This window comes from Perognathus longimembris, chromosome 1 (genome assembly GCF_023159225.1).
Source record: "Perognathus longimembris pacificus isolate PPM17 chromosome 1, ASM2315922v1, whole genome shotgun sequence".
Lineage (NCBI taxonomy): Eukaryota > Metazoa > Chordata > Mammalia > Rodentia > Heteromyidae > Perognathus > Perognathus longimembris.
The window spans coordinates 11,212,539-11,236,950 of NC_063161.1; the positions used below are offsets into that span (position 1 = coordinate 11,212,539).

Sequence of the window (24,412 nt, forward strand, 5' to 3'; positions counted from 1 at the left end):
GTGAACGGAGGGGCTGCCTAGTGTGGGGGCCTCTCCCTGGCCAGGCCATAGAGCCATGTTCAGCTGTGTGCTCCGAGTGGACATTTCCAGGGTCAGGGGTGTCCCCACTCCGTGGCCATTCCTTCTTGCAGTTTCCCTGGGGTGCTTGCGTCCCCAATGCAGATGGGGGAGCACACGCTAAGCCTTGTGATGTCACACAGGACTAAAAGCACAGAATGGGGATATACAAAGGGGTCACTGTTTCATTAGTCTGGTAATGAGTACATTTCGTTTTGGGCAATTGTCACCCTTTCCTTCATTCTCTCCCAGTTCTTCCTTCCTGTAGTAACTGCTTTTTTCTTTCTTTTTTTTTGGGGGGGGAGGGTATCAGTCATGGGGCTTGAACTCAGGGCCTGGGCTCTGTCTCTGATCTCTTTTGCTCAAAGCTAGTGCTCTAATCACTTTGAGCCACAGCTCCAACTTCTGGTTTTCTGGTGGTTAACTGGAGATAACTGGACTTTCCTGCCCGGACTGGCTTTGAACCACGGCCCTCAGAACTCAGCCTCCTTAGTAGCTCGGATTACAGGCGTGACTCCCCAGCATTAAGTTAAAATGTCTGTCTTTTAAGCCCCCTTATTTATGGTGGGGTTTTTTTTTTGTCACCACAGCCCGAGTTGACAAGGACAAGAGTCCTCAGGAAATTACCCTTTTACACAAGTCAGAGAAAACCTCATTGAGAGAGCAACAAGGGGATGAAATCTGAAGGTCACAAGGGAGCAAGCCGTATCTCAGAGAGAGAGATAGTGCGTGCAATTCAGGGTGAGAGGACAGTAAGTACAAAGGTCCTGAGTACGACTGCGATGTTCGAGGAGCAAGGCACCACCTACAGGGAAGCAGCAGATCACGGGGGGTGTAGACACAATTCTGAGGGGGTTGGCTTTGGCTGTGGGCCAGAGGGGATTCTAAACAGAGGGGTGAGGTGATTCACTGAGATGGGTCCCAGGGGGAAGTCAACAGGTGCTACCTGTGTCCCGGGTACCATGCCAGGCCATTCCCGGGCCCTCGTCCACTGAATCCCAACAGCTTCACTCTCTCTGTGTTGGGAAGTGGTCTTCTCCATCTTACAAGGAAGGACAGATGAAGAACTTGTCCTTCACTGCGTGGCCTGGGAAGACTGTTAGACCTGCCTAGCTCCCGCTCCCCCACCTCCCATCCGGCTGCCCCTGGCACCCAGCATGCACTGCATCCAAGGTCACCCTCCTGGTCACCACCCACTGCCCCCTAGAGGTGGGTGCTGGCACCACGCACCAGCAGGGCACTGATCCGAACCGGCCGGGAAAGTACTCACTCAGCTCGGCGATGCTGCCCACCCGGGTGGCCAGCAGGGACTGCTCGATGGTCCTCAGCTCCGACTGGCTGAACATGGGCAGCTCCCCTGGCTTGCTGGGCCGCTGGGGGTCCCGGTGGAGATTCAAGCTGTCCGGCAGGCACAGCACCCCTGCAGCGAGAAGGGGGGCAGAGAGGAAGGCAGGTGAGCTGGCCAGCATTCCTTCCAAGACCTCCCCAGACACCAGATCTGGTGATTTTCACAAACATGTGGGCACACCTTTTTCTCAGGGGATGCACAATGCCCGAAGACACAGAACCGTCCCTCCTTCGCTCCCTCCCGCCAGTCCCTCCCCCTCCCGCCCTCCCAAGTGCACGTGGACAGGCTGCCAGTCCTGGCTTCCGAAGGCTCGCTCTGTTGGTTTAACTGATATCAAACTAATGTGGCTGGGTTGGGATCTGTGAAGTAAAGTTTCTGGATCATTCTGTGAGGTTTTACATACATTTTCATTTTAAAAACTAGCCTGGCGCTGGTGGCTCACACCTGTCATGGTAGCAACTCAAGAGGCTCAGATCTGAGCGTCGCCATTCAAAGCCAGCCCAAGCAGCAAAGGCCATGAGAGTCTTATCTCCAGTGAACCACCAGAAAACCAGAAGTGGAGCTGTGGCTCAAGCTGGAAAGTGCTGTCTTTCATGGAAAAAGCTCAGGTACTGTACTTAGGCCCGAGTTCAAGTTCCACGACTGACAAAAATTATTATTATTACTATCATTAATATTTTTGAACCCAAGGCTTGGGCACTATCACTTAGCTTTCTTACTCTGGGCTAGTGGTCTATCATTTGGGCCACATCTCCACTCTGTAAAGTTTTCAATTTAAAAAAAAATTACTATATGCTAGTTGTACAAGAGGGATTTCATGGTGACATTTCCACAGATGGACAGACGCCTACAATGTATCCCACCAACCTTACGCCCTCCATCACTGATCCTCAGTCTCCTCCTCCCTTTCTTCTTTTCTATTTTTTTTTAAACATAAGAATATCTTTAAGTAGTTGTACAAAAGGGTTGTGGCACAAGTCCGATGCGGCTTGGAAAAGGGTTTTCAGCTCAACATGTCAGTTTACCCCCTCCAGTCGTGGGGCTTGAACTCATGGACTGAGTGCTGACCCTGAGCTTTTTCCCTCAAGGCTGGTGCTCTACCACTTGGAGCCACAGCTCGACTTCCGGTTTTCTGGTGACCGGTCAACTGGAGATAAGAGTGGCATGGGCTTTCCTGCCTGGGCTGGCTTTGAACCATGATCCCTAGATCTCAGCCTCCCTGAGTAGCTTGGATTCCAGAGGTGAGCCACTGGCTCTCCTACTACAATGTATCTTTTTAAAAAGCATTCATTGTTTTGTTTTGCCAGTCCTAGTGCTTGAACTCAGGGCCTGGGCACTGGCACCGTCCCTGAGCTTCTTTTTGCTCAAGGCTAGCACTCTGCCACTTGAGCCACAGCGCCACTTCTGGCTTTTTCTGTTTAGGTGGTACTGAGGAATCGAACCTAGGGCTTCATGCATGTGAGGCAAGCACTCTACCACTAAGCCACCTTCCCAGACCCCAAAGCATTTATTCTTTAAACTTTTATAGTTAAGTAGTTGTGCAAAGGAGTTGCCATTCAGAAAGTATAGTATATTAATATAATGCAACTAGTGGCCCCTTTCATGATTCTAGTACAATGTATCTCAATCCCCTTCTTGAAACAACTGGGTTATATTTCATTGTTTCACTTGCATACAAGCAGACACACGCCTTTGACTCCTTTCTGTTGGGGTCTCCCCAGTCCACAGGAGCACTGAGTACCAGCTCCCCCTCCCCCCCCAACACAGTGTGGCTTACTTTCCCATCTGATTTTCTCTCTCCACAATACCATGTATAATAACTGTACAAAGGGGCTTCAGCATGGCATTTATTTATGCATATATTACAGTTTAGTATCTGATTGCCTCTTCTGCCTTTTCTGTATCCCCAACCCACCCCAATAGCTTTCAGTGAGTTTTCTTAGAATACCTTCATACAGAGATACCATGTGTCCCACATGATTCTACCCTCATTGTCTTTCCCCCTCCCCTGCCCCCCGGCCCCCAGCCCCACAGTTGCATAGGTAGTCAGTTTGTATATGTCAGGTGTATATGAATTTTAGGTCTAGTGTCCATGCAGGATTTGGCTTTTGTCTATCTCATTGACATAATTATTTCAGCCCCACTCACTTTTCTGAAAATGGCTGAGTAGTATTTCACAGTAAATATACATCCTATTTTCTGGCTGAGTAATCTTCCATGGTATGTGTGCATCATATTTTCTTTATCTAGTCATCTGTTGCCGGGCAATGATCTAGGCACTGAGGTTCTGCCATGCCGGCACCTCTTCCCTAGGGAAGATTAGACCCGCACAGGACGTACAGGAATGCTGGCCACTCAAGGCCACTCGTCCCCCATGGGCCGACCTCTGTCCTGGGAGTCAGAGGCTAAGGCAAGTCTGAACCTGGAGTTCATTCATCATCTGAGACCCTGGATGTCTCTCTGACTCTACATCAGGGATGTCTTGCTCCTTGAAGAACTTAACCACCCAAGGTGCCAGGTAACCCCAGTTTCACAGTCATGGGTTCTCATTTGTGAGATGGGGGATGGGGTGGAGAGCTGCACAAAGGAAGCCCAGGAACTGAGGAAGTCAGGGAGGAGGACGTGAGGAACAGTCCACGTGACTCAAGGTTTCCCCATGGTTGTTTTCTTGGAATCTGCACCTCCAAATTTGCTTCACACAATGGCTAAATGACAAACAGAGACACAGAGACCAAAATCCAGCACTTCCAGTGCCTGGGGTTGACCTTGAGGAGGTCACAGAACTTCTCTGGGCCTCAAGCTCCTGTTCTGGGAAATGGGAGTAGCAGCGGAGGCGGCTAGTGGTTGGGCAGGGGAAGGCGAGTGAGAGGAGCTGACCAGCTCCGACACATTTTAACTGTGCCTAGCAACAAGCCTCTCCTGTGTTCATGGAGCTGAGGAGCAATCCATGTGTACCAACCCAGTTTGGGTTACTTTATTGGCATGAGTAAACAATTTCCCCCTCTTGGAACGATTCCTCCTCCTTTAAGAGAGTTTTGAAATTTAAATGTGAAAGGATCATTATTCAAAGAAGCTTTGAGAGCGGAATCACTGAGATTTGGGAAATCTATAATTGATCTATTATGCAAAGATTATATACTAAGGCTTTTCTTTTTGATGACTCCATAGGAGGTTTATACCAAAAGATGAATCATTTATTTCTGTGTGGAAAAATAAAATCATCTAGGTGAAGGAGAAGGCCCAGCATCAAATGTAATGTCAGAGATAGGCTGGTTATTGGAGCCAGGGACAGCCACGGCCTGATGATTAAGACCCAAGCTTAAGGATATGGAAAAGGAATTAAGTTCCTTGGAGAGCAGGTGGTCATTTGGAAGTGTCTGCAGTGAGGTTGCGAGGTGGAATTCTAGGATTTGGGGTATGCTGTGAACTTGAATAAGGACTTCGTGTGTGTGTGTGTGTGTGTGTGTGTGTGTGTGTGTGTGTGTGTGTGTGTGTGTGTCAGTACTGGGTGTTGAACTCAGGGCCTGGGCAATTTCCTTTTTCTTTATCACTAAAGCCTGGTGCATCATTTGAGCCTCAGTTCCACTTCCTGCTTTTTGGTGCTTAATTGAAGATAAGAGTTTCACAAACTTTCCTGCTCAGGCAGGCTTTGAACCGTCATCCTCAGATCTCAGCCTCCTGAGTAGCTAGCATTACAGGCATGAACCACCAGGCTTTCATTTAACTTCTTTAAAGGGTCTATGGGCAGGTCCTTAAAAGTGACAAATGATGTCTGTGATGTCACATCCCATCCATAGATAGGCTTTCTGCCCTGGGCCTGGCGCTGAGGTGGGACAGAGGGGTCCACATGACTTGGGCTTCTGCGCAGATGAGCACCCATGCTGCCTTCAGTCCTGTTCAACCCAGACAAGGAGCTTCCTGCTCTCCAATCGGCTGCCTCTGGCTGACAGTGAGAGCCCACCACCTACCTGGTCCCCCAAGGTGTAGCTTGGTTGATTTAAAGACTGCACTCAGTCTTGTAGATCATCCTTCCAAACTCTCATGCCACTGGAGACAGAAAGCCTTGTGGTGGTAGGTTCACTCAGGACATAAAACACATGCCACTTTTGGGGTGGGGGTGGGGGGCCCTGAACAAACCATATGGGGCCTTGTCTCTGATGGGAGCCACAAGAGGGCACATTTCTCCTGCTGCGTTTCCTGCGTGCCATTCTGCAAATGCCTGCCTTCCTTCTCCTAGACCTAGGGCAGGGATGCCATTCACCCATACAGAGAGAACCAGGCTAGACAGCCACCAGCCTTCCTCCTCCAAGCCCTCAGTGATGCTGGTGGTGAGAATGGAGTCATGTTGGACATGCCAGCCTGGTGGGTTCTGACCCATCTGTCTCTGATCGTAAGACAGACAAGTGCTACCTCCCAAGCTCAACTTGGCTGTGTGTAGAGCAACCCCTGGAACTTAACACAGGGGTCACGGCACCAGGCTCAGATTTACCAAACTGGAAAGCCAAGGTGTGTAGCCTTACAACAGTGCAGCAGGGCCCTGGCTTGCTTCCCTGAGCTGAGACCCCCCCCCCCCGCCCCCCCCCCCCCGCAGAGTTTGATGCACTCCACACTCTCCTAGCATGACTGGGAGAGGTGGTAATAGGATAATATATATGAACAAGCTGGCACAGAGACAGGGTCGATAGATGTTTGCTAATAATCTAAGTAAATGAAGTTCTTTGAAGCTAAAGATTTAGGAATTCAATAACCCAGATGGTGCTAGAAGGCTTTCTCTCACTGGCAAATTTATGAAGAAATTAAAAAAAAAAAACCCTCTTAAATGCTGTGCAACCAGCATGGAAACCTCTTTTTTATTTTAAGATGCTTGGCAGCAGGTTAAGAATTTAGAGCTGGCATGATCTACACATTTGTCTACAAGAAGCAGGCCCTCCCTACCCCAACTCGCTGTGGGCTGGACCATGGTTTTATGTCCTTCCAGAACAAGGGCCACGGAAAAGAGAATGTTCCTAGGAAGTCTGACGGCAGACCATGACAGAAGGAAGGTGAGAGAAACACACAGATGGAGCATGCTCAGAAGGGGCTTAAGGACACACTCGCACACAGAGCCTGAATACACGGGAGGGTCATGTGTCAACCTTACAAGAGCACAACGACATTCCTGGTTCGCCATCCATTCAGCTACAAACACTGGTCACCACAAAGCCTCTTCAGAGGTGTGGCTCGCTCCATTACCCAGATAAAATGCAATGAAGAAAATGCAGAGCAGAGCTGTGCATGGACCCTCGGGCTCCTGCAGTGGAGACCAGCAGGGCATGCCCGCGAGGTAGCTTTGGAGCTTCAAGGGTGCTTTCCATAGAGGTCGGCATCCCAGCTGATGAAAGAGTGTGGATTCCAGCTGGGCACTGTGATTTGTACCTGTAACTGCAGCTACTTAAAGACAGAAATAGGAGGATCGTGGTTCTGGGCTCCCATTTCAACAACACAGGCCTAGTGGTACGCACCTGTAACGCCAGCTATGTAGAAGGAAGAAGTAGGAAGATCACAGTCCAAGACTGGCCCGGGAAAGCCTCATGAAAAATAATAAAAAGTAATGAAAGCAAATGGGGCCAGTGACATCACAGAACGGTATGACACGGGCTTGCAAAATGAGATGAGGCCCTGAGTTCAAGTCCCTGCACCATCAAATGGTAACAACAACAACAACAATAATAAGCATGGATCCTGAAGCCTGAAGGCCCAGGTTGAATCATAGTTCTCAGGAGGTTCACCATAGGTATTCATTTGGCCTCCTCTGTACATATCTCAGTTTCCTTGTGAATATTTTAGGAAATGGCACAATGTAATCCTCATTGGCCCACTGGGAGATAAAATAAATACACGTAAATCTTCATTTCTATATACAATCCAATCAGTGTCAGCCATCATGATTAGGATAATGGTAATTCTTATTGTTGGAGGTCACCCCAGGGAAAAGAAAGGCCCAGAGAAACATGAAGTACATGTCAAGATGCAATGAGATGAGATCAGCTGACGAGAGTCTTGACCAGGAGGAAGGTGAACCATAAAGGACGTTGGTCATGAGCCCCCAACCAAACCTTGGATTTAAAAACCAAACCTTCATCTGTCAGCTTCCTTACTCCTCTTGCTTCCCTTTCACACCCCCAACTCTAGAGACACTGCACTGCTCTGTACCCAATATGCAATTCCTCCTCTCATCCCCTGTAGACCTCGTCATCTCCGAATTGCTGGTTACCCAGCAAGTTCACATGCATCCTTTCAATTCCAGCCCGAGTATTACTTTAGACATGCCAAAGATTCAAAGGAGTGGGAAGTTCTGTTTTTCCGCCCAGAAGGGGTGGGTCTAAGGCAAGGACATCAACAGGCAAGGACAAGACAGAAGGGGCAGACAAAGGAAGCCCATGGTGACTTCTCAGTTATCCCTCCCCACATGGGCAAGAGGCAGCCATGTTTTCCTTATGGTTAGGTCAGAAGAAGCCAGGGGACCTAGTTAAAGTCTAGGCTAAGGTCAGTTGTTAGGAACGCACTGTAGACCGAAGGAGGTGCACAGAAACAGTGGGGATGGATGGGCAATGGAGAGATATATATGTATTACAAATGTGAGGATCACTTTTTCTCTCTGCTTCTCTATGGCCCCCCAGCAGTTGTTATATGTATTCATACCATGCACTAATCCATCCATCCATCCATCCATCCATGTACCAGTCTACCCACAAATCCATCCATCCACCAATCAGTCCATTCATCCTTCCATTCATCCATCTACCTACCAGTCCACCCACAAATCCATCATATCCATCCATCCATCCATCCACCTACCCACCCACTCATCCATCCATCCCCCTACCCGCCCACCAATCTCTCTATCCATTCCAGACTGGCCCTCTCTTTCCTTGCCATCTCATGCCTGTACTGGAAATCTATTTAAAACATGTACGCATCTCTCCAAACATTATCAAGGTGGTCATTCCAATTTCAAAAACTTTTAGTCATGAGAAGTGAATAAAAGGGTAAAGCAAAAGCGACCCCATTTTCTCTGCCCCTCGTCTCACAGGTTACTACTACTACTGGTTTCTTGTATAAGATTCCAGAACTTTCTATCCACTCATTCATGAGTTCATTCATTCAGCAAGTACTGATGAAGTCTACACAACACGCAACTGTCAATGGGGGATAAAGGTATAAGGAGATCCTATCCTTAACAAACTTAGAATCTAGTCAGAGGGCCAAATACTGATGCAAAGACAACACAATTAACCACATTAAATACAACTGTGTAAAGGAATTATATGTGATACCCTAGCCAGGATGAGACCTAGAGAAAGTACAGAACTATTAACGTGACACATTTTTATAGTTAATACCATGTCTGTATGTTTTCTACTTAATTTTCTATAGAAATCTTGAATTCATACTGCTCTGTAGGTGTTCTTTCTGTGTTAAGGAAGCAGCCCTTTGTCTGATATGTGTTCTGCACACGTATTTTCCAGGTTTAACAACTGTCTTTCAAGTGTTTTTCCCGTGTTTTTCCAAGTACAAGTGTCTTCGTTAGATGTAGACAAAAGTAATCAGCCAAAAATTTTTCTCTTTAGGCTCTGAGTCTGGGTTATATTTAGAGGTCTTTTCCTCCATTCAAGATTATTTTTTAAAAATTAGCCATGTTTCCTGTTGGTAATTTTACTTTTATTATGACTAGTGAAAATGGTAACCCATTTAGAGTAAGGTGAGGAGCTAGTTTCTATTTTTCTCCCAAGTAACTAATCAACTATGTCAATATTTGCCGAACAATCTATTCCTCCTCTCCAAGGGATTTACATTGATTACACTTAGTCAACTGCTTTATCTCAGATACAGTTGGATCCATATTAGTTTTTCCTATGTTACCCCATTGATTTTATTTTGCCTCTCTCTGAATGAAATTGTTCAGTTACTGTAGTTTCACAAATGTTTTAAAATCAGGTAGAGCCATCATGACTCACTTTATTTTTTCTCTTTCTTTCCTTAGTTAATCTTACTTTTGAGTCATTGAATATCTGACTATAGTTGAATTTGTGAAGGTGATCACATTGGAAAGGCAAGACAATAGTGGGTTGAGGGTCAGGATGTTAAATCCATTATAGAAAACATCCAGACTTATATTTGAATATATACTGTGTTCTCAGGAGCAGTGTGTATATGTGTGCCTGTGTGTGTGCGTGCATGCGTGTGTGTGTATGTGTGTGTACCATATGTGTATGTGTGTACCAGTCCTGGGGCCAGAAACCAGGGCCTAAGTACTGTCGCAATGCTTTTTGCTCAAGGCTAGCACTCTAATGTGTGAGCTACAGCTCCACTTCCTGTTTTTTGGTAGTTAATTGGAGATAACAGTCTCTCAAACTTTCCTGCCCAGGTCGGCTTTGAGCCACAATCCTCAGATCTCAGCTTCCTGAAAAACTCGGATTAGCGGTGTGAGCCATCGGCCTCTAGCTCAGAAACAAATCTACCTGGACATTTCCTGCTTGCCAATTCTCCAGTTCTAGTCCCGCTGAGATTTGTTTCCTAAAGACAAGTTGAATGAAGAGATGAATGAATCCAGGATAAAATTGTTGATAAAAAGGAAAGTTAGTGTTAAAGAAAGATGTGAACACCATATAAATACCCCATAAGGATTTCTCCCTGGTATAGAAATGAAGAACTAGAGAGAGAGAGAGAGAGAGAGAGAGAGAGAGAGAGAGAGAGAGAGAGAGAAGTCACACCCTCTACCAGAACCATTTTATGCCAAGGACCAAATGGTCACAGTGTTGTCTGGTCCAAGACATCTGTGGAAATCATTTTCAGGTAAAATCAAGGATGATCTCCAGTGTAGTACTACCTGGCAGGTTTCCAACTAGAAATTTCTTTCCCTTAGAACTTCTGCAGAGTAAGCGGATTATTTACATTCATAACAGAGCTCCCCCCTCCACAAGGCCTGAGAGATCCTGAGTCACCCATAAGAGATTAAATCACATTCAACCAAGCTTTAGTGCTAAGTATATCTAATTGTACTCTTAAGTCTTCAAAGACTGATTATCTTTAATTAAACAGTCTGGTGATATAGACTTATTACTTATTTGATCTGATATAGGAAGAAAGTATTTTCCAGAATGTTTAATAGGTTGAAATAGCTTATAGCTGAACACGTGGAAAGACAGAGGTGTGTGTGTGTGTGTGTGTGTGTGTGTGTGTGCACGCACACACGCATGCGCACACAGCAGCAGCAGCTTGAGAACCAGCTGAATTCTGCTGTTAACACAGTGGAGATGTTAATGGCACATAAAAGCATAAATCTGCCATTTCAGCCATGCATGTGTACGCAGATATAAATAACTAATAGGTCTTTCACAAGCCATCGAAAATATAAAGATTGCTAAATTGCCTTTTAAAAACATTAGAATCCCATTAGGCCAAATTCAGCAGCTGATTATAGAGCAAAATAAACCACAAGAGGACTCTAAATTGTCCTCTGGTGCTGCTGTTAAAAAGGTACTGCGCTTTCATCCTGGTTAGGACAGCGGGGGAGCGCGCAGCGTCAGCGGGGCCAGGGACCCCGGGAGAGCCCAGGTCCTGCCGTGGGCATCTGGGGGGCCATGCTACGGGAGCTGCTTTGCGTTCTCGCCTGTGCGGGGTGGAAGGAAAAGGCTGTCCAGTCAGTCTTCTTGGGAGGGAGGTGGCGGTAAGAAGAAAATGTGGAGAACCCCTGAGTTGCAACTGGGCGAATTCCTGTTTTTCCTTGTTATACCCCCTTTCTCTCTCCCTTCCCCAGAGTAGTTCATTTCCAGAGATGTTAAGCAACTTGCCAGGAAGCCCACTTTTGAAATGCAAGCACACCAATGGAGAATCCACACCGTCCCTTCTCTGTCAGGTTTCCCTACCAGGGTGGGAGGGGGACTGCCCAAACCACTTCTCCTCAGCTCTACATAAACACTAGACTCAGCCCCTGGGCATCAAAGCCCACTGAAATTACTCACGGCCCAACAGTACACCTGTTCATCCCGCCTCTCCCCTTCCTTCATGTCTGTTTCACAGTACAGGCTTTTGTCACAGTCCTTGCCTGCTTTCTCTGCATTCTGATCCTCCTTGGGTGCTTTCAGATGACATGCTATGTGCCCCTCTCCTCTGGGAATAGACAGGCCATCTTTCTATAGTGATGATCTTTCTATTTGTCAGCATTACTGCACTTGGAATTTTCTATGAATGTAGTACCTTGGAAAATACATTCATGCACACCTGGAATCCTAGCCACTTGGGAGATAGAGGTAGGAGGATCGTTTTTCCAGGCTAGCCTGGGCAAAAGTGTAAGACTGTATTTGAAAAAAACCAAAGTTAAAAGGGCTAGGGACAGGGGCTGTGGCTCAAATGGTGGAGTAACTGCCTAGTAAGTGTGAGGCCCTGAGTTTAAACCCTAGTACCAACAAACAAACAAACAAAACCAAAAATGCTTTGTGGCATGGAACTTTAATACCCTAAATGCATTGTTACATATGTTCGGGTACCATGGCCCTTTGGAGGGTCATAAACTACACTGTGCTACTTTATTGGATTGCTGGCTCCCTCAGACTTAGTTTTCAGCCCGAGGGTAATATGGCCACATGGTTTGCAAGGTGCTAATGCCCAGTTCCTGCCACACACCAAAGATACCAGTCTGAGGGGCCGGGCCTACATATTGGTATCTTCTCAATGTACTTCATGACAATTCTATTGTGCATCCAAGTTGAGAAGTCCTGAATTAAGCCCGATTAATGGCTATGGTTGGCCCTACTTCCCCTTCACCAAGTCTAACCTGGCCCACCATGTGCCCATCTACAGGCAGAAGTGCTGGAAAAACATAAGAATGGGTCCAGGGCTACATTTCTAGAGTCACCATCCCTTTTCATCCCAAGGGTCTGAGGTTTGGGTGTGAACACATGCCTGGGAAGTTTCCGGCTCTTACAGTGGGTTGAATGGTGACCCCCCCCCCCCCCCAGCAGCATGTCGGTGTCTTGACCCTACAAATGTGACTTCATTTAGAAAGAGGGTCTCAGACAGATGTCAGATAAGGATCTCAAAATCCAGTTCATGCTGGATTTAGAGTAGTCCTGAAATCCAGCACTGCATGTCCTTACTCATTGCATAAGGCAGAGGGAATGGACACATGGGTGGATGGATGGATGGATGGATAGATGGATGGGTGGATGGGTGGGTGGATGGATGGATGGGTGGGTGGGTGAGTGGATGGATGGGTGTGTGGGTGGATGGATGGGTGGGTGGATAGATAGATGGATGGGTGATGGGTGGGTGGATGGGTGGCTGGGTGGATGGTGGGTGGATGTATGGAGACCCCACTACTATGGTGTCTACAGGCAGGAGCCTCAGGGTCACCAAAAGTTTGGAGGAAGCCTCTTTCAGGGGCCAGTGCTGCTGACTCTTTTGTTCTAGAATATTCTGTTTGATGCCATTGAGGTTATGGTCATTTGTTGTGGCAGCTCTACATTGATTTCTCTGGAATTTTAAATGCCCCTTACTGCCCAGAGAAAACTGGGTGCCCATGACCACCCCAGAGCTAGAACCTCCAGCCTCCCTAGAACCTCCCTATTGCCTGGAAGACAAGACCAACACTTCTTAACCGGGATTGAAGGACTTCTGTGACCTTTCCCCTGACCCAGCTGTCCAATCAGATTCTCCTGTGCTCCCGGACAGAGGGAGCTGCTCATTTTTCTGGATGAGATGTTCTGCTTCTGTCTCTGCTCAGCAGGTCTCCCAGCCAGAGCAGGGCTTTCTGCCTGTTGGTCAGTGCACACATTAAAAATAGTGCCCAGACTCCCCCAGATGGAAGTCCCCTGACTTTTCTCACAGAAGGGCGTCCAATGGAATGTCCCCACCCACCTACCATTCTGGCTACTTATTAAGATGGATGAAAGGCGTAATCCTAGCTACTTAGGAGGCTGAGATCTGAGGACGGCAGTGCAGAGCCAGCCCAAGTACGGAAGACCATGAGTCCCTTATCTCCAATTAACCAGCAAGAAACCCAAAAGTCACAGCTGGAAAGCTTGAGAAAGGATTACAGTCGCACAGACCCTCTGGAAGCGGCCTGTGTGCCTTCACCCAGGATGGCGTTAACGGGGATGAAGGGAGTGGGAGTGGGGAGCACTGTCTCAGTGACCTAGAGGTATAGGGGGGGGGCAGGGAGGAGCAGGGGTGCAGTCCTTCCCTTCCCCAGGGCTCCTCTCAGAAGCGCCGACCCAGCAGCAGTTCCACAGCAAGCAAACGTGTCCTATCAGGGCAAGTTCTGAAGATGGCTTTTGGAAATGGTTTGATCAGGGAGCTCAGGGACTGGTTAGATGAATGTCTGCACCTGTGCATACAGACACACACACACACACACACACAGCGCCTTTGTATCTATATATTTATCCACATGCATCGTTGTGTATTCATCATATATCATAGGTGTGTGTGTGTGTTAGTGATCAAGAATCTTCTAGTACAAAGTACTGAGCTACAGAGGAAAAGGAGACACTCTCCTCCCTGGGGGTGGGAGGAGTTGGCTCCACTTGATTTTCTCAATGTGATTATGCTTTCTGAAAGTGTCTTTCTGTTATTTAGAACGAGTAATAGCCAGGTGCCAGGTTCTGCAATCTGAGAAGCCACCACAAGAGGATCCCCTCCCCCAGGCCGGCCCTCAGCCAGTGTGAAAGATGCTAGCCGCCTCTGACAGTGCTTCATCAGGACACCCAGTCACACTCCTTAGGCAAGAGGAAGAGCCGTGAGTGGAGAAGGTTCCAGTAGCCCAGAGCGGCTTTGCTGTGGGACACAAGTGTCTGACAGGAAAAATTCCCTGGCCAGCCCCATGATGGGGATGGGGGCTTGTCTTCATGCAGGGGTCTGACTTCCCCAAGATGGACGGCCTGGCCTGCCCCCAAGGAACCCGCTCCGGGTCCCACTCTCAAGTATCCCTGCCTGTTATTGCTGAGAAGGGAAGAACCAGGGTCAACCCACTCTTGGTGATTTTTTTTTTCCAGCAATGCTGCTGTGCTAGGTCCCTAAGTGAGGAGGGCTCCAGGGCTTTCTTGGCCTCAGGAGATTCCTAGGGCTGTAGCTTGGCCTTTTCTCCCCTATTTTCAGCTACAGCAGAGCCTGGGGCAAGGCTAGTAATGCCCAGCAGAGGCTCAGCTCAGCTCAGCAGTCCAGCCCTGGGGGTTAATGTGCTCCTTGTTTGTCTGTTGTCACTCTGATCTCCACAGAAGCCCTAGCCAACAATAGATGCTGACACTTCACAGTGCAAAGCTCCCCAGGAGTCTTCCATGCCTCCAGGGCATTGGTTTCTCTCTTGGGCAGGGGAGAAGCTAGGCTGCCCCAGGCTCAAAGCTGACAACTAGGACAACTAAGAGTCAGCAGGAGACTTTTTTTCCCTGAGGCTGTCCCCCCCAAAAATGTGCCAGCCACCCTGTTTCCATTGCTTCTGTTAAGATGGTTTGGCCTCCTCCCACCAAGGGGCCCTTCAGTGGCTGGGCGGAGCTGGAGGAAAGGCAGGGAGGGAGGATGGAGAGGAAGAGGGCACAGGAAGGAGGCAGAGGTGCGAGGGGCGGGGCTTGGCCAGAGTTCCCCAGGGTGGTGGAAGAAGATTCTGGAGCTACTGGTGTGAGGAGGCAAAATGGGGGCTTCAGAGCCTGGGAGAACCCCTAGCGCATCCTGTTGATCCTGTGCTTTTCTGAGGGACAAAGGTAACCTGCCCCTCCACCCAGGTGGGGAAGAAGGAGGAAGGGCGCATGCGCATCGGCAAGGCCCCTGTGGGCAGGCAGCTCCCCCAGCTTTTATCTTCAGCTGGGAAAACCATGCATGGTCAATAAATTCTCACCATGAGAATGTGATGGCTCCCCTGGGCGAGGTAAGCAGCAGGTGTAATGGAAAAGGATTGCGTAGGGAGGGATCATCCCAGGCCCAGCATCTCAATTCTTACCCAAGATCATGGGCTTCAGGTGAGGCTAACACAGTTTCCTTGGACTTTGGTTTATTCTTTAACCTTCTCTCCAAAGCTCCAGGGTCCCACCAGCCCCGCACGAGGGCTCAGTCCCATCCCTGGGTGAAATGTTCCATCCAGCCCCTTGCACTGCATGCTGGGAAGCAGAACTGCCTGGCAGGACCAGTGCCTAGAGCAAGGCCCGATGCAAATGGAACAAATGAGCAAAGGGCTACACAAGTGAAGGAACAGAATGAGGATTTAGACCGTCGGGGTCACAGTCCCTCTTGGTGATTATCAACGCCACCTGCAGCCAGACCTGGAGTATCGATGCTGTGGTTACACCCACTGCACACACAGCCAAGGCGCTAGGTGCTTGGCTAAGACGCCATTGCTTGGCTCATGAAATGAATGGATGAACCGATGGAAAAGGAATCTCCTTTTTAAATTCTGATCTAAGCGCAGACAGATTCCTCAGCCATACAGCACCCCTCGGCAGGGGTATAGTCATCATTATACACTCGGTGGTCCCTGAGAGGGTATGGCCTCTGGCTCAGCCTTGGAGTCAGGAAGGGCTGAGTCCTAATCCCATTGCCAACTCATAAACCAGGTGGTCCTGGCCAGTGACTCAGAACACAAGCATTGAGGAGGCGCATGGAGCCGTGGCAAGGTGGGTACCTGGCGGGTATTGTCTTGGCTAGCCCCGCCTCTTCCTGTGAAGTAGATACAGTCACTCTTTAGATGAGGAAGGAGTCCAAGTCATTTCTTCCTTTTAAAACTAACCATGTGAAGGTATTATCTGCATTCTTTCCAAATGTACCACTTGATTGCTTTCGGCACATGGACAACTTGCTCAAATAATCCAGTTAACTAAGACCCAAATAAAGCCATAGAGGGGGAAAAAACCCCAAGTTTTCCCAGTGAGGAAGATAAGTATTTACTAAAAAAAAAAAGCCATAGAGCATTTCCCATCATCCCTTGAGCATCATGGGATTTAGGCTGCCCCCTAAGGAGACGCTGCTAAGCACAGGGTATAAGTGAGAACTGGATCCAGTTGCAGCTCCACAATCAATTCATTTTTCTTTTTTGGTTCTGGAGAGGGACCCCAGAGCCTTAGGCTTGTAAGGCAAGCCTTCTACCGTGCGAGATCCATTCCCAGTCTTTTTGCTCTTTTCAGTTTTTCTGTTCTAATTTTCTCCAATAGGACCTTTTTCTTTCTTGCCTAGGCTGGTCTCGAATTGTGATCCTCCTCCCTCCTCCCTCTGACTCCCCAGTAGGTGAGATTGCAGGCATGAACCACCATGTGTAAGCAGAACCTAAACTTTGGATCACACTGTCTTCTTGAATCTCCTGCCACCTTTCAGTCGTGTCTCCTTGGAAGACACCACTTAGGGTCATACTAGCAATGGCTATTGGTGGTGGACCGGTGTAGCTGATCAGCCCACAGAGGAGTGAAACGGGGAGGTAAAACGGCATTTGCAGAACTATTTTCTGGGGCCAGCAGAATTTTTGCAGGCTCAGTGCTTCCATGGAATCGAGGAAGCCTTGGCCCAGGCGGCTAGGCCACATTCAACCCCTGGGAAGGCACTGTCCGGTGTCTTCAGGCATGTTCTCGCCAGTACAAGTAGGATAGAATGAATGTGTTACCAGAAGGGCACAGTTTCTTTTTAATTTTTTTTCTTGTCTCTTGTTTACTTTTTTGTTGGTCATGGGGCTTAAACTCAGGGCCTAAGTGCTGTCTTTGAGCTTTTTTGCCCAAGGCTAGTGCCCTACCGTACGTTGAGCCGCAGCACCACTTCCAGTTGGTTAACTGGACATAGTCACATGTGGATTTTTCTTCCTGAGTTGGCTTTGAACCATGGACCTCAGATCTCAGCCTCCTAAGTAGCGACGATTACAGGGGTGAGCCACGAGCTACTGGCCACTGTTCCTTTATCAAATGCATTCATTCTACCCTTTCACTTGCCTGCTCAGCCCCCCACCCCCCCACCCCCAACATGACTTGGTGGAATTTTTAGACAGTACGTGGGCTTCTGAGTCAGAAAAGCCCAGGTTCAAAGCTAGCTCTTGCTGTTTACTAGCTAAGTGAGCGGAGTTCCCTGCAGAATCTCAGTTTTTCACCTATAAGTGACCTGTTATGAGGATTTCACAAGGTCGTGGGTACCAGGTAACAAGGTCAAGCATGTTATGATACAAGCACCCTTAATCAATCTGTAGGTTACTCTTACAACTCTCCCAACCAGGTTGTTTTCTAGTTCAAACTCAGCAATGTCTGCCCTCCTTAGTTCACAAATTCTGTTATCAGTAACCCTGAGTCAGAAATTCCCTGCTGCCCCCACGTGCTCCAGAGAACACTATAAGAGTAAAGTAAGATCTATGAAGTCATTTCTTCAGACTCCCATACAGACATTATTTTGTTTCTCTACAATAATTTCCACTGCAGTTTTGTATAGCTTCAGAACCACTTCCCTCTAAAGGAATAAAGTTATATGTCAAGAGAATATGAAAAATAAACAAATTAAATAACAATGATCTCATTTATTGTCTTGCAGGTCTAATCTGTCTTGGGCTGGAAATGGCAATGATTTATAGGCAAGGTCAGGTGATTCTTTTCTGAAGGTCAAGCCTTCTGCTATTTTCATTTCTTGGCCCTTGCTGTATAAAAACATATGCAACACACACACACACACACACACACACACACACACACACACACGTCCCAAGCTCCTAAAAGAGATTTTCTCATGAAGCCACAGGGAGGCCATGAGCCAGAAGACAGCAAGACAGCATTAAAGAAGAACTCGGCAGATGGATAAAGAGGAAAAGTCAAGCATTTAATGTGTATCCTATAAAATTAAGAATTAAGTGAGGTTGGGAGGATGGGTGAGAATGTCAAAAGGAGTGACACTGATCAAACTGCTTTGCTAAGTGGCAACTCCCTGTACAACTACTTAAAGATAATACTAATACTGATACTGCCCAAGTCTACCTGGGTACCAGTATGCCATACCTATGGCGTTCACACAGAAGCACACACGAAGAAAACCCCACAACAACATTCACACGTGTTCTCTCCAGCATGACAGACGCTCATTCCCATCTCCCTTGACACGTGTGGCAGAGGCAACATGGGGAGACGGCATGCCTGCCCACATACGTGACCCTCAACCTCAAGAAAAAGCCACTCTCTTTGTCACCGTCACGCAAGGAAGCATGAAAAGGCAGTCCGCTTTTTGTTCCCTATATATTTTTTAGTCGTGGTATTGCTTGACCTTCCCACTGACCTCTGCAATTGCATGCGAGAGGCCCAGGCCCTCTGACTTCACGTTGGTCCGAAGGGGTGATGGCAATGCCCATTTGACTGCTTTCTGCTTAACCCGAGTGCTAAGCAGAATGTCTTGCCTCCCTTCAGATCCTCACTCCTACTTTGTGCATTCTTCTCCGCACAGCGCCCTCTGCCGGCGGGGAGCTGCGGTGCAGCTGGGGATGGAGGTGGGGACAGATTACTATAGTCCACCCGGTTCTAGAAAACAAAGCTCAGGCATCACTTGCTCTGTCTGGGCCAGTCATTTCTGCTTCAACCCTGACAGTGTCTGTGTCGAAGCTCTAGGGACAGCTGAGTATTATGGAAATTCCTGACACTAGACCAGAAGAGTGACTGAGCGAATGAGGGGGTGATGTTGCCATTCTCCCTGTTTTTTAAAAAAAGATACCCTCCTTGAGTAACTACTGCAAGGCAGGTATGGTCTGCATTGCCCCCTTAACACCCCATCTAAGTAAAGCCTCAGGGAGCATGAGCCATTAGTATCCCCTAGAAAGTGTGACACAGAAGCCAGGCACTGGTGGCTCACGCCTGTCATCCTAGCCACTCAGGAGGCTGAGATCTGAGGATTGCAATTCAAAGCCAGCCCGGGCAGGAAAGTCTGTGAGACTCTTATCTCTGATTAGCCACCAAAAAGCTGGAAGTGGAGATGTGGCTCAAGTGGTAGAATTCTAGCCTTGAGTGAAAGAGCTCAGCGACAGCACCCCAGGTCCCAAGTTCAAGCCCCAACAAACAACAAAAACCAGCAGTGCAACCAGGTTTCCCTCAGGCTAAGAAGGGGCTGGATCAGATCTCCTGATACCCACTGAGCAAGAGGAGGGAGCCAAGAGCCAATGACTGGATGACTTCTAAGGATTTCCCCTTTTCAGATGTCAACTTGAGGTTCATTTTTTTCTTCCAGATCCAACAAAATCTCCAGATGACATGTGGCAGGAGGGTGGGGGCCAGCTGTGTAGTCCTGGTTCCCAGCAGACATCTCCCCATGCCCCTAAGAAGTCCCAGAGAGGGGCAGGCCAGGGCTCAGTCATCTGAGTCAGTCTCAGGGACAGTCTACCCTGCATAACCCAGGGACCAGCCAGATGTCCCCGCGCCCTGCCTCTGACCCAGGGTCCCCTTCCTTGGCTTTCCTCATCCCAGCCTGCTAAAGGACACGCCCAGGTGACACTGAAGAGAAGCAAATCACGCTCCAACTGCTGGCAGAATGTTTGCATCTGCTCCATCCTGCGGAAATGCCATCTGACCTCCTCACAGAGCCCTGGTATCATAAGACACTCCCACGATGAGCCCCAGGCCTCAGGCAGACAGAAAATGCTCAGTACCCAGGCTGGGGTGTCTTACATGGGGGTAACTTTGTACACTGCATCCGAACTGCCATGAATAATTCCCTCCAGAAGTAGCCAGCTGTACCTGGGGTGCGGTGGCAGAATATAAACTGGCACCAAGGACAGAACATGGATTAGGATCAGAAGACTCAGATGGAAAGCCCAGCTTCATCTCAGATCCCCTCGTGCCTCAGTTTCCTCATGTTAAAAAACGAAAGTAACAACCTCACCTGCATGGGCTTTGCTCTGAAAAGGAATGGAAAAGGCTCATGTGAAGCCCCTAAGCACGGTTCAGTCCAGAGACCTGAGAAGTTATCCTGATTTGTGTGGTCGTAAGGGTTGGCCATACACTCAGAGCTGGGTTCTACAAAAATGGTTCTGTGTGCCGTGTGGAGAAAAGCCGCAGGGAGACAAGACAGGACCGGGAGCCAACAGGCAGGAGGCGGGCACAATAGCCCTGGGCAGCTGGGGCTCTGCTTCCGGCTGCTCTGAGCACCCAGTGGCCAGCTAAGCAGTGTTTCCATGTCAGGCCATCCCAGACGCTGGTCATCAAGACAACTTGACAGTTTAGGTCTCATTCTTCTGCAAGAGAGGAAGCTAAGGGAGGTCAAGGTCAAGTCTCATTGGCATTCTAAGCTCAGTTTCTCCAAGACACTGCTTCCTTGGATCTTGGATCCAGGGAATTGCCATCACATGAATGGCCCCAGAGGGGATGAAAGGAGAGAGAGAGAGAGAGAGAGAGAGAGAGAGAGAGAGAGAGAGAGAGAGGAAGTCCTCTGCTGAGTTGAATTAATGCTGCAGCTAGCCAAGATGCTTGGTAAATAATCGTATGCCATTGGAAGTGGCACTACGGCTCAAGTGGTAGAGAGCTGCCTTGAACAAAAGGAGCTCAGGGACAGCACGTAGGCCCTGAGTTCAAGCCCCAGGACCAGCACAGAAAAAGAAAAAAAATCACACTCAGTGCCAGGCAAGAAGGAGCAGGGCAGGGGCTTAGCCTCTAATTGATGGGGCCAAGAGAGAACCAAAGCCATCAGTTCCTTAAAGCAGTAGTTTCCAGGTCTAGCTGGGGCCACCGAGTCACTATGGAGTTTGTGGGGTGGTTCTCTGAAGCCTTGTGCTGGACGCCATGTCCTTTGGACTTGACCCAGAGACACAAGCACTATCCTCAGCCCTGCCAGCCAAGAGCTCATTTACTCATCAGAGCACCCTGTGGCCTTCGTCCCAGTCAGTTTGCAGGTGTAAACGGAAGTTGTTTAAGGCCACCTAGCTGTTGTGACCCTGGGAGGGTTTCAAACTCAAGGAATCTGGCGCTCCAGGATCCATGGTTTGTGTTTCGCTTTTGTTCTGGCTTTCTCATTGCGGCCGGCTGGGCTTTGACTTGCCGGGTCCTTGGTGAGAGCCAGAGTATCTGTTGTTCCATGTTTGCCCCAGCCCTCCTCTCCCTTCCACACTTTATATGTAGATTTCCATCCTATATTCTTGAGGACTGAAGAGGCCCTTAGGGCTCAGAGTTCTCCATGACCATCGCCCATCACTAGCTCATGTGGGAACTTCTCCTGTCTCTGTGGGGTCCAATGGGGGAGGCTGTGTTCTGGCCTCTTCCATCAGACAGGTTCAAGCACTCTTGGATGTTTTCTCTCCAGTCCCCAATGTTCTTCCACGGGTTAAGAAACATCAAGGAGGCTCTAGACTCAACACCAATGGGAGCCCTGGGTAGTAAACACCACCTCTATCCTGGGAACGGCAGAGGGTTAAAACGAGGCCTCAGCGCGAGGTTTGGTAAGCATTGTGGACTGCACTACCTGATGTGCAGTGATAGAGAAACGCAAGGCAAGGGACCAGAGTCTTGGAAGTTGTTTTCATTCTCCACTACTATAGAACTTTTTTTTTTCTTCAGAAAGCACTGTACCTCAATTTTCTCCTCTCTCTTTTTTCTATTTTCCTCTGCAAGTTGCTGCACCTGCTGTTTCCGCTCAGTTTGATGCTGATCGCTCTGGCTCTGACTCTCCTGCTTTACGTACCTGTTTCTTAGTCAATACCTTAGTCAAGGTATTCTCGCTCAACTTTCTTTCAATCTATACTTTATTCTAACAGACCCTATTCTTTTTTATCTGATTTATACATTTACCTGCTTTGTTATTTATGATATCCTAAAGTTCCCATTTTATAACTTTATTTGCTTATGTCAGTGACAAAAACTTGTTATAAAAAATGTGATGTTACCCCTGGCTGGTATCAGCAATATCTTCTATCATATAGAATACTGCGGAAGTAGTACAAAGATGCTCATCTTTGGTGTGATGTCAATGTTAAATGACAGACTGAATTTTGTAGTCGTATTCCCCATGTGATCTATGGCATTGGTGCTGATGAAATTGTTTTACATGTGTAACTAGTCTGTAACAGACATACTTTTTGTCTTTACAAAGCTCTATGCTATGATTAGATGGAGGTATAAGTGAGTCTCTTGACATGCAGCAAGGGCCCTAGCTTCTGTACCTGATGCTAAGATTTCAAGGAAATGAAAACCAGGCTCCTTTTTGAGAGATCACGTTAATCCAGAGGATCCCTTAAAAGACTCCCAAGTCTCGCGATCTTCCCCCCCCCCCCCCGGTCCCTGACACTGTGTAGTTGTGAGACTCTGCAGTGGTTCTTGTGATCTTTCCCCCATCCCTGACACTTTAGTTATGAGACTCTGCAGTTGTTACTTAGATTTCCCCTTCTGGGAAATGGGGGTAATAACTAAGCTTTCATAGAGTTCTTCCGAGAATCCACTGATAAGGTCTACAGCATCTAACATCTAAATGCAGAGGGTAACACCTGACTCAAAGCCCCATAAAGTAGCTACTATTACAATGTGCACTGAAAACACTAAGTGCCAACTGTGTGCTTATGGCTTGTCCATCATGCCATTCAGCTGTGTATTATTTATGAAGTGCCCCTTCATGCCTGGCATGTTCAATACTTTGCAGCTGTTGTCTCTGACAAGGACAACTGTTCTAAGGTGCCAGGGGTACCGGTGGGAATAAGACGTCCACATTTCACCCTCTTTCTCCTGTCATTCCCCAATTAGACCCAGATCTCCTGTCACCCAGCTGGCTGCTGAGGCGCCAGGCAGGCTCTAGCTTCCCAGATGGCTCAGTGCTTTCTCTGTACGCAGTGGGTTTCTTTCTGTCTCCTGGCCACCATCCCAAGTCGTACAGAGAGCCCCTCCCAGCTGGCACTGGGCCAGCCAGAGCCGGCCAGGCACTGGACAGGTGCCACCAGGCCAGGGACAGTTACTCTTATCTTTAATTAGCAGTCATAATAAGCGACAAGGCCCAGGGGGTGACCTCACAGATGGCAAGCTGCTCTGCTCCGAGTGATGAATTGGGAGCATTCGAGTCTGCGAAGGGCAGCATCCGTACCGGCTCCCGTGGCTGCCTGTCCCACACCTGCTGCTGGACCCTGCTGCATGGGAGGTGTGGAGTGGCTGGGGCAGCCCAGGCTCTCCTTAGGACAAAAGACACCGGGCAGAGTGGGGTGAAGAGGACAGACTTTCAGTGTCCTCGCCCTGGTGATCTGCAAAGAAGGAACTCAACTATTATTGAGCCCCAGTGGGAAATATCATGAGAAGAAGTAACAGTCATAACCATCCTGAAGCTGCTGGTTTTCTAGGGCTGGGAAGGGTGGCTCAAGCCTGGACTCCTAGCTCCTTGGGAGCCAGGGCTCAAGGGATAGCGAGGAGAGATTTTCCCGAACACACAGAAGTTCCCGAGACTCCATCTCAACTTATGTCTAGGCTTGGTGGCACGTGCCTTCCACCCCAGCTCCAGAGTAAGCACAGTGCTTGGGTGCACACCTGTTACCCTTAGCAACATAGGGGGGATGGTAGCCTAGCTAGCAATAAAGTGCTAGAGATGTGGTGGTTCAAGTGGTAGAGCACCTGCCCAGAAAGCACAAGGTCCTGAGTTCAATTCCTCAGTACTGCTAAAGAGGACAACTAACTGACTAAGAATGGAAGAATGACAACTTCTTCCCTATTTTTACCACCCTCTGGTTAAGGTCTCGGAGGTGTAGGGCATTGCTGAGTGTGCTTGACGTGACCCAGGCTGTCCCATTCACTCCACAGGAATCTGTGGGTGCTGTTGCAATCCTGGCAATGAGAAAATCAAGTCCCAGAAGGGCTGGGTGACTTGTTTGAGGACAACTACCTACCACTGGTCAAAAGTCAGGATTCGAACGGAGGTCGCCTGGTATCTCATTCAGGCGTCTTAGCACCAAGCCACCTTGGTGAATCCATTGTTCAGCATCCATGCAGTCCCTTTTACCTTCCTTCCTTTTCTACTTTTGGGAGCCTGCTGCCCACAGGAAGTCCACACTGTGCTCCCATGATCCTCCAGGCTCGGGCT

The 24,412-nt window shown here is 48.5% G+C and overlaps 1 protein-coding gene across 1 annotated transcript in view; it reads right to left on the reverse strand.

The window, feature by feature from the left end:
• Abtb3 (ankyrin repeat and BTB domain containing 3) overlaps positions 1-24,412 on the reverse strand; it is a 197,753-nt gene that overhangs the window by 69,086 nt on the left and 104,255 nt on the right. Inside the window, exon 2 of the mRNA XM_048356479.1 lies at positions 1,328-1,477. Within this exon, the coding sequence (XP_048212436.1) occupies positions 1,328-1,477 (150 nt within the window). The remainder of the gene's footprint in view (positions 1-1,327; positions 1,478-24,412) is intronic.